We start from the raw sequence: 12,843 nt of genomic DNA, 5'->3' as shown, positions 1-12,843 counted from the left end.
TTCTTTACATTATAACAACTGGTACAGCTTAAAATCCTACAGTAAAACCTGTCTAAGCTGGAAATTTCGTAGGGCAAAAACCTGTAAAAGCTGGAAATATCAAAATTTTGCAGCGTTACTTAAGATTTCTTTTATAAAAGAGCCCCCCCCAGTGGCTCAGCAGTATTTCTGAGGACTTACAACACTAAAAACTGGGTTTTGATACCCGTGGTGGGCAAAACAAAGTTAGCCCATTGTGTAGCTTTGTGCTTAATTCAAAACAACAACAACAACTCTTGTAAAAGGCCCTCTATATGGTGGAACCTGCATAATACAGACAGAGAACTATCTTTAACCTACCTCATCTATCAACAATTAGGATTAGAACTTGAGACAGGTGGAAAAAATGTTTTTGATTAAATATTAATTTCTTATTTAATTAATAATTTATTTAAATATTAATAAATCGTCAGACATTTTGTTACAGTAAGTATTGGTTAAATATATTCTGTTCTTTTTTTTGCCATCATTATTTTTGCAGTTAAATTAGACTCATGATTTGTTGAAATATATTTGTCTTTTCAGTGCAAAATTCTACTCTTTCAATAATTCTCACGAAAAAAATAAATTCCTATCATCACTTATTTTAAAATTTAGGGAAAATTTACCATGGGTAATAGGTAAAAGTGAAAATCTGTGCTGTTTCAAAAATTTAAGAAAGAATCAACTTTCTGTGGAATGGAAAGTGAAAAATAAAGCATGGATGGCAAGTGCTAGGAGTTTTTGAGCAAATTAAACACAAGAATGGAACAAGAAAATAGAAATATTCCACTTTCCTTAGATAATGCAACTTGCTACCCAAAAGTTTAACTTTCAAATGTTCATTTAGTCTTTCTGTATATTGGAATTATACAGTGTATAAAACTGAAATACAGAAATTTGATGCTTCAGCATATTATTGCAAACATGTATGACTGTATGAGAGCATCTGAATTGCCCATGTAAAGTGACATATTAGATGCAATTGCATTTTTAAATTCTTCAATCAAATATGTAATAAAATGCTTTCAAAACTGTGGATTTATTCTTGATAATAGTGGAGATTGTGGAGAAGTTGTTTGTTATGATGATTCTAGTGAAATCCCAACTCTGATTGAGAAGATGGATGCAGATAATTCTGTGAACACAGAAAGTTTTGTGAACGTTGACAAGAATGTTTCAACAGAAAGTGATGAAATTGATTTAAAATCTATAATAGAATTTTGCAAAATGGTGACAGTGTGAGAGACTCAGAAGATGAACAAAATAGAAAAGATACTGAGTAAATAGAAATTCTTACTTCATTGCAAGTGTTAAGTTATATTAACGCCATGAAATTGTATGCAAAAATGAAGGGGCTAAATGAATTTCCTAAAAAGGATGTAGAATTGGCATTCTCTCTTAACTGCATGAGAAAGTCCATTAAAAAAATGAAACAGTTGAAATTGGACACTTTCTTCAAATAAATTTGATTAAGATTTTGTGTACTTATGTATAATTTGAATTCTGTTTTTGTCTTATTCTAATAAATATAGCATAAACAGTATAATAACTTTATTCACAAACGTCTTACTTTCCTTGAGTCAAGGAAGTATAACATTCCACTCAAAAATTATAAATAATTTAGGAAATGCATGTTTACTGTGTCTCAGCTGGAAAAGCTGCTTAAGCCAGAAATTTTACTTAGTCTTGTGTGATTCTGCCTTAGACAGGTTTTACTGTAGCTAATAATCCATATTGGAAGAGTATACAAGTTTTACATTCTTAATTTTGTAGGGCAATAATTTTTTAAACCTTTAATTTCCCCTAGTCTGATAAATGTGACATTATTTCTCTAGGCATTGTCTCTTCTCTAGTTTATTCACCACCCCTCCAGTAAGTACAAAATTTGATGGAAATCACTCATTATAAAATCGTCATTGCTCAAAGAAACCAAAGTTTTAGGTCTTCATCTTTTTTGGTTACAGAGCCATCAAATAAAAAATCGTACTCCTCTTGCCACACTTACTTGTCACATTCTTTTTTTCAGGATTTATGAATAATTTACTCTTACATTTAGCAATATTTATGATTAATAGAAAGCCAAGTTTTTCGTCTATCAAATAATGTATTATATAACATTGTTTTCTGAATAATGGATTGGCAATTCCTTTTTTTAGTACAAGCTTTATTCCCTCAAGTAACGTATCAACTAGATGAGAAAAATCTTTAATGTATTTATCACATAGTTAGAAAGCCAAAGGAATTGTGATACTTATGGAATATTGTCTGCTTTATACATGTTATTATTCTATGTTCTGTGGTATATTATTTAGTTAAATAAAAAATTATTTAGTGCATTACTACCATTAGTATAAAAGTTAGGTGTCATCAACAGTCAACATCATAAAAAAGAAGAATCGGGTAAATAATTTATTTCTTATTTTTCATGTGCATTCTCTATTTATTATTGTAAAAGTAATTAAAATGTAAAAATAGGTATATCTTTAAATTAGTTTCAGTTATATTAGGTTAAATAACAATATAATAAAAATATTGCACTAGGCATGCATGTGAGCAGCTTGTAGTAGCTCATGGGTAATGTAATTTGATAGTGTAACATGAGTTCCACGTTTCCCAAATGATTTATAACTTATATTGGCATGAATGCAAGTTAGACATGGTTGAAAGGCCAATAAAACAATAAAATTTAAATATTAATAGATGTATACTGTTACAAGTTTAAAACTAGGATAAAGTCATTCTAGAAAGAAAAAAAAGGGGAGTTTAGATTTATTTCATTTTTAACAACCTTGTATCGAGTTAGGGTAGAGTAAATAACAGATAAAATATAAAGTTTTACTGAAAACAAATGTTTGAAATGTGTTTAGGAGATTTGAGACTTTACTTAAATGAAATTTTAGATTTTTGAGATGAAGATAGAACACAATATAGTCATGGACAAATTTTTTTTTTTAGTTTATTAAAAATACTTCACTAAAATAATCTACATTTTTGTATGTGAAAAACTTATAATGTTTATCGAAATTCTGCTAAATTTTGTTAAGAAGAACATATTGTATAATATTAAATGTTAGTAGTATCAAAATTATAACAACTTTAACTGGATACAAAGTAGTCAGATAACACTGAACAACAATTGTTTTGAAAAGTTTTGCTTTCTGAAAAGTTTTTGCTGATTGTGACAGGTACTTTGTGGGTATGCAAAATATAGTTTTGGTTTTGCTTCATCACATAGGAACTCTGAGAAATAGACAGTTAACTGTTTACCAGCAATAACGTATTTAATTGCATTTATGTTTCTAATATGCTATTAAGTTCAACATAATCAAAAGTGTTTTGCTCCTGATTTTCGTTTGTATTCAGTGTCCAGTGCATCACATTGCAGTGTCCAACAGTAGTCAGCAAGCATTGACAGATTCCAGTTGCCCTGACATCGTTTTTCCATTGTAGCTATGTCCTGATGAAATATTTCACCATGTTCGTCACTGACAGCACGGAGATTTGCGGGAAAGAAGTCCAAGTGTGAGTGGAGGAAATGAATCTTGAGTGACATGTTGCACTTCATTGTTTTGTATGCTTTGAGAAGTTTGTCTACCAGCTGAATGTAATGTGGGGCTCTGTTATTGCCAAGCACATTGTCAACAACGTCTTTGAAGGCTTTCCAGGCAATCTTTTCCAGCCCAACTAACAGATCTTTGAACCACTTGTCACTCATAACATGTCTGATTTGAGGGCTAACAAAAATGCCCTCTTTGATCTTAGTCTCGGTTATTCTTGGGAACATCTGTCTTAAATAACGAAAACCTTTGCCTTCTTTGTTCATTTCTTTCACGAAATTCTTCATAAGTCCCAATTTTATGTGAAGAGGCAAAAAATCTTTGCCGGGTCGACAAGCGGTTCATGCACCACATTTTTCTGTCCTGGAACTAACTTTTTACGGAATGGCCAGCTCTGTCTAGAAAAATGTGACTCTTTGGCAAGACTGCCCCATTCACAGATGAAACAACAGTGCTTTGTACAGCTGAGCTGCAATCCCAGTAACAAAGCAACGACTTTCAGATCTCCACAGATTTTCCAGTTGTACTTGCTGTACTTGATGTGCTTCAGCAACATTTCCATGTTCTCGTAGGTTTCTTTCATGTGTGCTGCATAGCCAACAGGTATTGAAGAATGAACGTTGTCATTGTGTAACAGAACAACTTTGAGGCTAAACATTGATGAATCAATAAAGAGATGCCACTCTTGCAAGTCATGGTCACAACCCAAAGCAGAGAAAAATCCTTCGATGTCAACACAGAAACAGAGACTATCAACTTGTGCAAAGAATTTGGTTATATCATCTTGGTGGCTTTGAAAAACAGTAATTTTCATATCTGGTCACCATTCCTGCAGTCTTGAACCCTGCAATCCGGCTTTTGCTTTAGACAGACCCAAATCTCTGACCAGATCGTTTAATTCTGACTGTGATAGGAGATGTGGATCACCTGAGGAGCACGGTTTAAAATTCGGATCAATGTCACTGCCAGTTCCATGCATTGCAGTTTCTTCATCTGGTTTGTCTAGGATCCATTCCTCTGGTGGTTTCGGAATTGGAATACTGTCGTCATGTGGCACGGGTCTCATTGCTGAAGGCAGATTAGGGTATTCAACTGACTTCTTTTTGTTTTTGGTAGAGAAACCAGACACATTAGTAAAACAGAAGTAACAGTCCATCACATAGTCTTTCTGTTCTCGCCATATCATCGGGACAGCAAACAGCATTATCTTTTGAGTGCCTCTGAGCCAAGCTCTCAGACAGACAGCACATGTTGCACAACAAATGTGAAGCGGCCCATTTCTGGTCTTGATCACCAATTTTACAGCCGAAGTACAGATGATATGCTTTCTTCACAAGAACAGTCATTTAGCATCTCCGATGAACAAGCGTATAATCGCCACAAATGTAGCAGAATGTATCACAGCTGTTACGATGTTGACAAAACATGTTGACTGACACCAGCCATTCTGTAAAACGTCTATAACATCTAACTTACTTGTTACAGTGCTACTGAGGCAATGCTATATTCTGAAAAATACGTACACACTATAAGGTCTATATTAATCCAGTGAGCAGCATCTGTGTATGGAAGCCATTTTTATAGCCTGCTGAGATAGTGTCAAGCTGGCTCCGGCCTGCCCAGGCATGCCCGGGCTGCATACTTCCATAGAACAGCTTCTAACCTGGCCTGATTTCATGCCTGGACATGCCCAGACTGCACAAAACATTGTTCACAGGTCTCTTACAGAAACGAAAATTATTGGACACAAATATAAGAAAAACATGACAAAATGGAAGATTTAGATGAAACGGTACGTGATGGGCAAATTTGGATGTGATTTTCGTGATCAGCAGCCAGAAATCTATAAGGAACACCCAACAGTGTTCAAGAAACAAAAACTTTGTTGTGCAGTGTAATCGGTTTAATTCCCAGCCAATGTCAAGAGAGCTATGGGCTGAGTGCAGCCCATTGTTTAGCATACTAGATTATGGATCCAAAATTCTGTTACTGCTAAAAAAATAATTATTGTGTACTTCAGATCTCCAGTGCATTGTAATAATGTTGGTAAAATCCTTTTGTTATACTAGAGTAGCCTATGAGATGGTAGTAGGGTATTGCTGTAAATAGGTGTCTATCAAGGCAGTTCTACTGGGAATGCCAAACAGATCACAGTGACAATAGAATACTGGACTTTCACAACATGCTGTATGTCATTTTTTTTATGTTGTATTACTAGCAGAATAATAGTGAATTGTGTGGATGTTTTGGAGTAACATTGCACAAAAATCAACAAACAATATTTCTATTAGAAAAACTATATAAATTATTCAGTGTTGCACATCTTATCATTTAATATTTTGCCTATTATATTGAAAAATACTGTAATATATACTCTGTAGCTTTTGGTGATAGATGGTTTTTCTTAATTAATATCTCGTTTCTTATAGCAACACAAAAATACACATTTGAAAAGCCTTCTTTCTTTGATGATGTTGGAAAGGAATATAATATCTGTAAGAATGGTGTCGGTGTCATTGACCTGACAAGTCAGTGGTCATTGTGGAAACTAGAGGTTAGTGACTTTTATATATATATATATATCTTCCATTACCTGTGCTTGAACTTTTTGAGTTTTTCAAATTTCTTATTTGATTCTTCCCTTTACTGTAATATTTATGCACACATGTACTATGTGTTTAAGCACATTTGGAAATCAAGTAATAGGTTTTTCCTCACTGTAAACATAATTTATGGAAGTTTTTACATGCAGTTTTCATCTTTGTTTTCTTTTTCCCATGCATCTTTACTTAAACATTCATTATTAAAGTAGCTAAGCTTTTAATGTTGCAAGTAAACTTCATTATTGAAATTTAAAAAACCTTGCTGTATCATTCTTTCCAATTTCACAATGGAGTTAATACATTTGTGTAAAAATTAATTAGTAGCATATAACATATTTACTATGCAATAAATTAATGTAAAGTTGCACTATACAAAATGTGTAAAAAAAGTTAAAACCTCTGCAAAAAGAATGAAATATTTCAACTAGCTTCCTTCCTTAGTATCAAAGAAACAGAATAATGGATTAACATAGTATAAGAAATTAGGAGGCAATTTCTGGATTAATCAAGGATTGATAGTAATTATTCAAGAGTAATAAAATAGTGTCACAGAAGTACTGGAGGTCTCTGTTACTGTCAGAAACTAACTGAAAGTTTTATATAAAACCAGTTCCGGTTTTATTTAATGATCATTATATTCAAATAAATATTTTTATAGGAATCGGAGATACATCTGCCACCCTGGAGAATGAGAAATTATAACATCTTTTTTTTCCACATATCGTGTTATGGTGACCTCAACTAATATATATTTATTGTCATATTTATGGTGTTTTCACTTTTATACTATTTTCTGTATTGTAGAATCCTTTTCATACACAATTTATTTTTAATTTGCAATAATGCTGTTTGGCTTGAATGGTGCCCATTTTTCCTCTCAAGATATTATATTATTCATTTTCTTGAATTTAATATTCTATCATTAGTTGCCTTATGCCAGATACAATTTGCCTGTATTGTGTTGTTTTTCTGACAAAAGTCTGATGATTGATAGAAACCTAAGTTTTGATTTGCATTCCTCTGCAATATGCAACAGAATAATTTTTAGATTATAAGTACCTACCTTCTATATAACACTAAATAGCAGTTGTTTTCCACTGCATAGATGGATGTTTGCAATGAATAGTAATGATATAAGGATGATTCCCTAAATATTACAACTACTCTTTCTTCCAGTAATCATATAATATGTGATAGATGAGATGCAGAATTTTGCTCTATATCACAGTTTTCAGTACGTAAGATTTTCTTTTTTTTACAATACACCAATGTCAGTGTTCCCTTCTTATCCTTTTTCTTCTCATACTTCCCCAAGTTTATCAACTATTTGAAGATGACAGTTTCTAACTGCCCATTTGAAATCCATGGAAGATGTCAGTAATGGTAGTTTGAATTCTTATTTGTACTTGCATCATGAGAAGGAACTGGTTTGTTTACTTAGACAAAATAACTGAATGTAGCCACAGTTAGCCCAATTTCATTTTTTAATCTAAACCACAACAATATCTGAGTTTTGTACTCTTCCAAACGAATCTGGTTTGACCTAGATTGATCTGGATTGGGGAACGATTGGAAATCCAATCACACACATGTTTATCCCCATAGACCATTAGTTCTCTCATGCACAGTAGTTGAATATATGAAAATTGATATTTACCCTTGAAATAATGCATGCATTTGTATATTTGAGTGTTTTGTTATATTGCTTTCACAATTTTATTACGTTATAATTATGCCATCTTTGTCAACTAAGCAGGTAAGAATACCTATAAATAGATTCACTTTGAGGTTAGTGTGGTCTCAACCATATGGGATTTCTTACAATAGACACTGGAGGCTTTGGAATATGAATTAGGAACTTTCCATGTTCTTGCTGGTCGAACAAGGTATTGATTTGTTTATCTTTTTGGAAACTTTCAAAGATTGCCTTGATTTTGATAATGTAAGAGTCAGAATGTATAAGATATTTAGTATAGGTCTTAATTCATTGTTTCTATCTTGCTGCGATTCTGTGTTGAATTGATATGTCTGCTAAGCTATAATTTCGTGCTTGTACCAGTAACAGTATGGCTTTTGTGTACAATTGTCTTCTGTGTGCCTGTAATTCGAATACGTGTGTGTATTTCCATATATGAACTTTGGCGATGTCACTAAACTTGTTACAGTTTTATGGTGTAGATGTTATGAATGTAGTTCATCACATTAAATTCAATTTAAACATCAGTGATCGTCATGTGGGTTCATATGGGACAACAGTAAAACTCTGACACCTTTAGGATTCATCACGACTTGTGGTAACTGAGACACTCTTCAGATACAGAAAAATAAGAACTGTATGAGTTTGGCCATCATGTCGACTGATGTGAATCCTACACAAGTGACAGATGTACAAGAACCAAGACAACTCCACGTAGAGTCCACAACAGATGTGATGGAGGAGCCAGAACAAGTCGCAGAAAATCAAGAAAAGACTGTTGAAAGTGTGGAAATACACATCACAACACTCGAGCCAGAGGTCTCAAGCATGTGCAAGAGAGATTGCAATCTAACCTTGAAAATGAGAGCACTTAAAGAACAAGAGCACACAAAGAAGAAAGAAGTTTTGGAAGCTACATAACAACTATGTAAAGTTGTTAAAAGGATGTGAAACCAAGCTGGAAAGTATGTGTAAAATAACTACCATGCAACAGATGAGAACTGAACTGGAAACAGGGTTTTCAGAGTTGGAAAATGTCTATGACAATGTTAGAAAACTGACTGATAACCCAGATCCTAATTTTAGAAGAAGTATTGACCAATTGCAAGCTGATAGAGATCTTCTACATGGGATAATCCTGATGGGACTTCTCTCCCATAATGAAAAGTGCCCCAAATCTCCTCATTCTCAGAAATCAGTTTTATCCACATCACCAAGGAGCTCAATAAGAACCTCAATCACCATGAAGATGATAGAGGCAGCAGCCAGTGCAGCTGTCTGCTGGTCCAAGATCACAGGAGAAAATGGAGAAGGACTCAGGAAGTTCTCAGATTTCTTGAATCAGTGCAAAGCAGCCATGGCTGAAGTGATAAGTCTGTACATCGTGAATGACAGCAGGGAGAACCAGAAGCTCCTCAGAAAACTACCAGATTGGGTCATAATGAGATGGCTGAAGGTTATGTACACAAAAAAAATTCACTGATCATGAATATCCCTCATTTCATCAGTTTGGAAAATTCATGATGAGTGAAGCAGAGATGGCTTGTAATCTTATTGCCTCACTAGGATATTTGAGGACCAGTGAAGATAAGTCATCAAACCAAAGAGGGAAAGACACTACAGCTGCCAAGATTTTTGTATTAACAACTCACACATCCAAAAAGACAATGCAGAATGAAACCTTCCTTTACTGTGACAGTGAAGACCACTTTATGGCAGAATGCAAAACTTTCTCCAACAAAGCCTTGTCCAAAAAAAAGAGGACCACATAAAAATGGCCTATATTATGGATGCCTCACAGCAGGACACTTAGCACAAAAATGCCCCAGAAGTGCATTTGCCAAAAATGCAACAAGAAACACCCAACAAGACTTCACCATGAGAAAACATCCAGTGAGACAAGAGACACCTTGGGTGAAGACACATGAGACAGTGGCAGAAGTTAAGTCATGGAAGGAACTCAGACTGTGGTGTGCCATAAAGTTTTGATGTTCAGGAATGGATCTGTCATATGCTCAACGATTGTGCCTGTCTTTTTTGCTTATGTATATGGCTCAACCAGGGAATATCTTGTTTATGCACTCCTGGACATGCAGCCTGTGGATTGAAGACTCGTCTGGGTATGTGGTAGACTATGGAATGAAGGTGCACCTCTTTGGAGCATATGACAACACAGTAGAAAGCCCCAAGCTGCTTGTTTCAAAAGGCTTTTATGTGGACAATGGCCTAAAGGGTGTGAAAACTGTCAGCAAAGCCATCCATCTCATAAAGGAGACCCAAACAATCTGCACAAGTTCTTATCTAACAAACAAGAAGTTCTGGACTCAATTTGCCCGACAGGCAGGGCACCAAAAACGGAAAACCTTGATCTGCCAGAGGAGGTGATCCCATTGGAGAGAGTGTTGGGCATACAGTGTTGTGTAGAGTCTGATCTGTTTCAAGTCCGAGTGATCCTCATGGGTCAACCCTTGACACAACAAGGCATTGTCTCTACAGTAGTCTCTGAATATGACCCACTGGGGTTTCTCGCCCCATTCATTTTGATCGGGAAACATATCCTGCAACGAATGTGCAGAGATGCTGCCAGATGGGATGACCTTCTCAGTGACAACTTGTATCCAAGTTGGGAGCAGTGGAGATCCAAACTCTATCATCTAATCCAGGATAAAATAAACTGCTACTTCAAGCCAGAAATCTTTGCCAAAGTCACAAGTTGTGAGATACATCTCCTCTCAGATGCCAGCACTTCCAGGTATGGTCAGTACTTGTACCTAAGGCTCATTGATGAACATGGAAATGTGCCCTGTTTATTTCTGATGGGAAAGGCGAGAGCAGCACCACTGAAGGTCATCACCATCCCTAGACTAGAGCTCCAAGCAGCTGTGGTGTCCACAAGAGTCAGCAAACTCGTGAAGCATGAGCTCACCTGGGAAAATGTAGAAGAGTACTTTTGGACTTGTTCAAAAGTCGTGCTTAGCTACATCAACAATGGCAAGCATTTCTTATATAGGTTCATGGTGAACCGAGTCAAAGCCGTCAGAGAAGCTTCAGTCCCTCAGCAATGGGACGATGCTCAAACAGATCAGAATCCAGTCAAACTATACATGATCTATGTGGTGGTAACTGGCTCAAGGGACCTTCCTTTTTATGGGAAAAGGGTGATGTCAAGGCAACTCCAGAGGCTCACAATCTAGCACCAGATGACCCCAAATTGATTAAGGGCATAGTTTGAGAGGTTTTTTAGATGATCAGAATTGGTAATATCAGTATCAGCACTCCTGAAAGTCATCCATTGGAAATAGACTGCCTCAATAGTAGACACTTCCATAAGGAAGTAAACAGCAGAACATGCGATACTGCATATGGTACAAGAAGACTACTTCTATGAGGAGCTGCAAACCTTGTAGGACCCCAAAAGGACACTGAAATGAATTAATCCTCTCCACATACTTGTTCCATTTATTATTCAAGATGGATTAATTCAGATTGGGGGCTGCCTCCACAGGGCAGATCTTGACTTTGGAATGAAGGATCCAGAGATCCTCCCCAGATGCAGTCATGTTAACAGAATTCATTATCCGACACCACCTTGAATGGGTTGGCCAGCCGGGTCGAGGATTCACAGTCAATGAGCTCCATTTCAATGGGTTTTGGATTGTAGGCTATACAGCTGCCATTTCCTCCATGATATATAAATGCATGAACTGCCATCACTTATGAGGAGAGTGCCAAATGCAGAAGATGGCATATCTGCCAGATGAAGAAACAGGATCAACTCCTTCTTTCCAGTTCACCAGGTTTGACTGCTTTGGCCCATTCATTGTGAAGGAAGTCATGAAGCAAGCTCTGATCTTCACATGCATGGCATCACGCACTTTTTACGTGGATATGCTGGAGGACATGAGCACCAATGCATTCATCAATAGTTTGTGGTGCTTCATTGCATTGAGGGGGAAAGTGCATCGACTGCACTCTGACCAAGGAAGCAATTTCACTGGACCCCACAGAGAATTTGCCAAACTCTTGGAGTAATGTGAGGGAGCTAAACTTAAGAACATTCTGACCAACCACGGATGTGAATTTGTCCAGCATGTTCCCCAATCCAGCCATATGGGTGGCATTTGGGAGAGACAGATCCAATCGATTCCAAGCATCCTTACAGGTTTACTTCACAATGCTGCTGGAAGACCTGACAGCTTGTCACTGCAAAGATTTTTCTACGAGACAGTGGCAATTGTAAACATTCACCCCTTGTCAGTGGAGAATCTCAACCATCCACCAAGTCCAGTTTCCATCACCCCAAATCATCTGCTCACTCTTGAGACTGAGACAGTGATTCCTCCCCTGGGAGAGTTTGTTCATGAAGATCTGTAAGCCAGAAAAAGGTGGAAGAAAGTACAGTATCTTGTAGAAAGATTCTGGTAGCAGTGGCACAAAGAGTATCTGCAAAATCTTCAGATGCATCAAAAGTAGAGAACCAAGCATAGAAACAAAGTCCAGTGATATAGATCTACTCAAAGAGGAAGAACACCCAAGAGGACACTGGAAACTGACAAAAGTTGCAGACACTATGCCAAGCAAGGATGGTCTAGTGAAGAAAGTGAAGATGCTGGTTGGAGACTCAAGACTCAACAACCTAGTACTTCCAACTAAGAAAGCCAGCTATTTGGAAAGACCTGTGCATAATCTCATCCTGCTGTTGGACAATAATTATGAATAATATGTAATTTAGTAAACCGAGTGATTTAGGTGGAAGTGTAGCCACAGCTAGCTCAATTTAATTTTTTTAACCTAAATCCTAACAATATCTGAGTTTTATGCCCTTCCAAACGAATCTGGATTGGAGATCACTCAAGAAACCCAATCACATCCATGTTCATCCCCATAGACAATTAGTTCTCTCATGCCCAGTACTTGAATATATGAAAATTTATATTTACCATTTAGATAATGCATGCATCCGTAT

General features: G+C 36.2%; 1 protein-coding gene across 4 annotated transcripts in view; it reads left to right on the top strand.

The window, feature by feature from the left end:
• Positions 1 to 12,843, top strand: part of LOC143230926 (pyruvate dehydrogenase phosphatase regulatory subunit, mitochondrial-like) — a 102,884-nt gene that overhangs the window by 44,879 nt on the left and 45,162 nt on the right. For all 4 annotated transcript variants that reach the window (XM_076465253.1, XM_076465252.1, XM_076465251.1 and 1 more), the window contains one exon: positions 6,008 to 6,132. In XM_076465253.1, the coding sequence (XP_076321368.1) occupies positions 6,008 to 6,132 (125 nt within the window). The remainder of the gene's footprint in view (positions 1 to 6,007; positions 6,133 to 12,843) is intronic.

The sequence above is a fragment of the Tachypleus tridentatus genome, chromosome 10 (genome assembly GCF_004210375.1).
Source record: "Tachypleus tridentatus isolate NWPU-2018 chromosome 10, ASM421037v1, whole genome shotgun sequence".
NCBI classification, from domain to species: Eukaryota; Metazoa; Arthropoda; class Merostomata; order Xiphosura; family Limulidae; genus Tachypleus; species Tachypleus tridentatus.
This window is presented reverse-complemented; position numbering and strand designations above follow the sequence as displayed.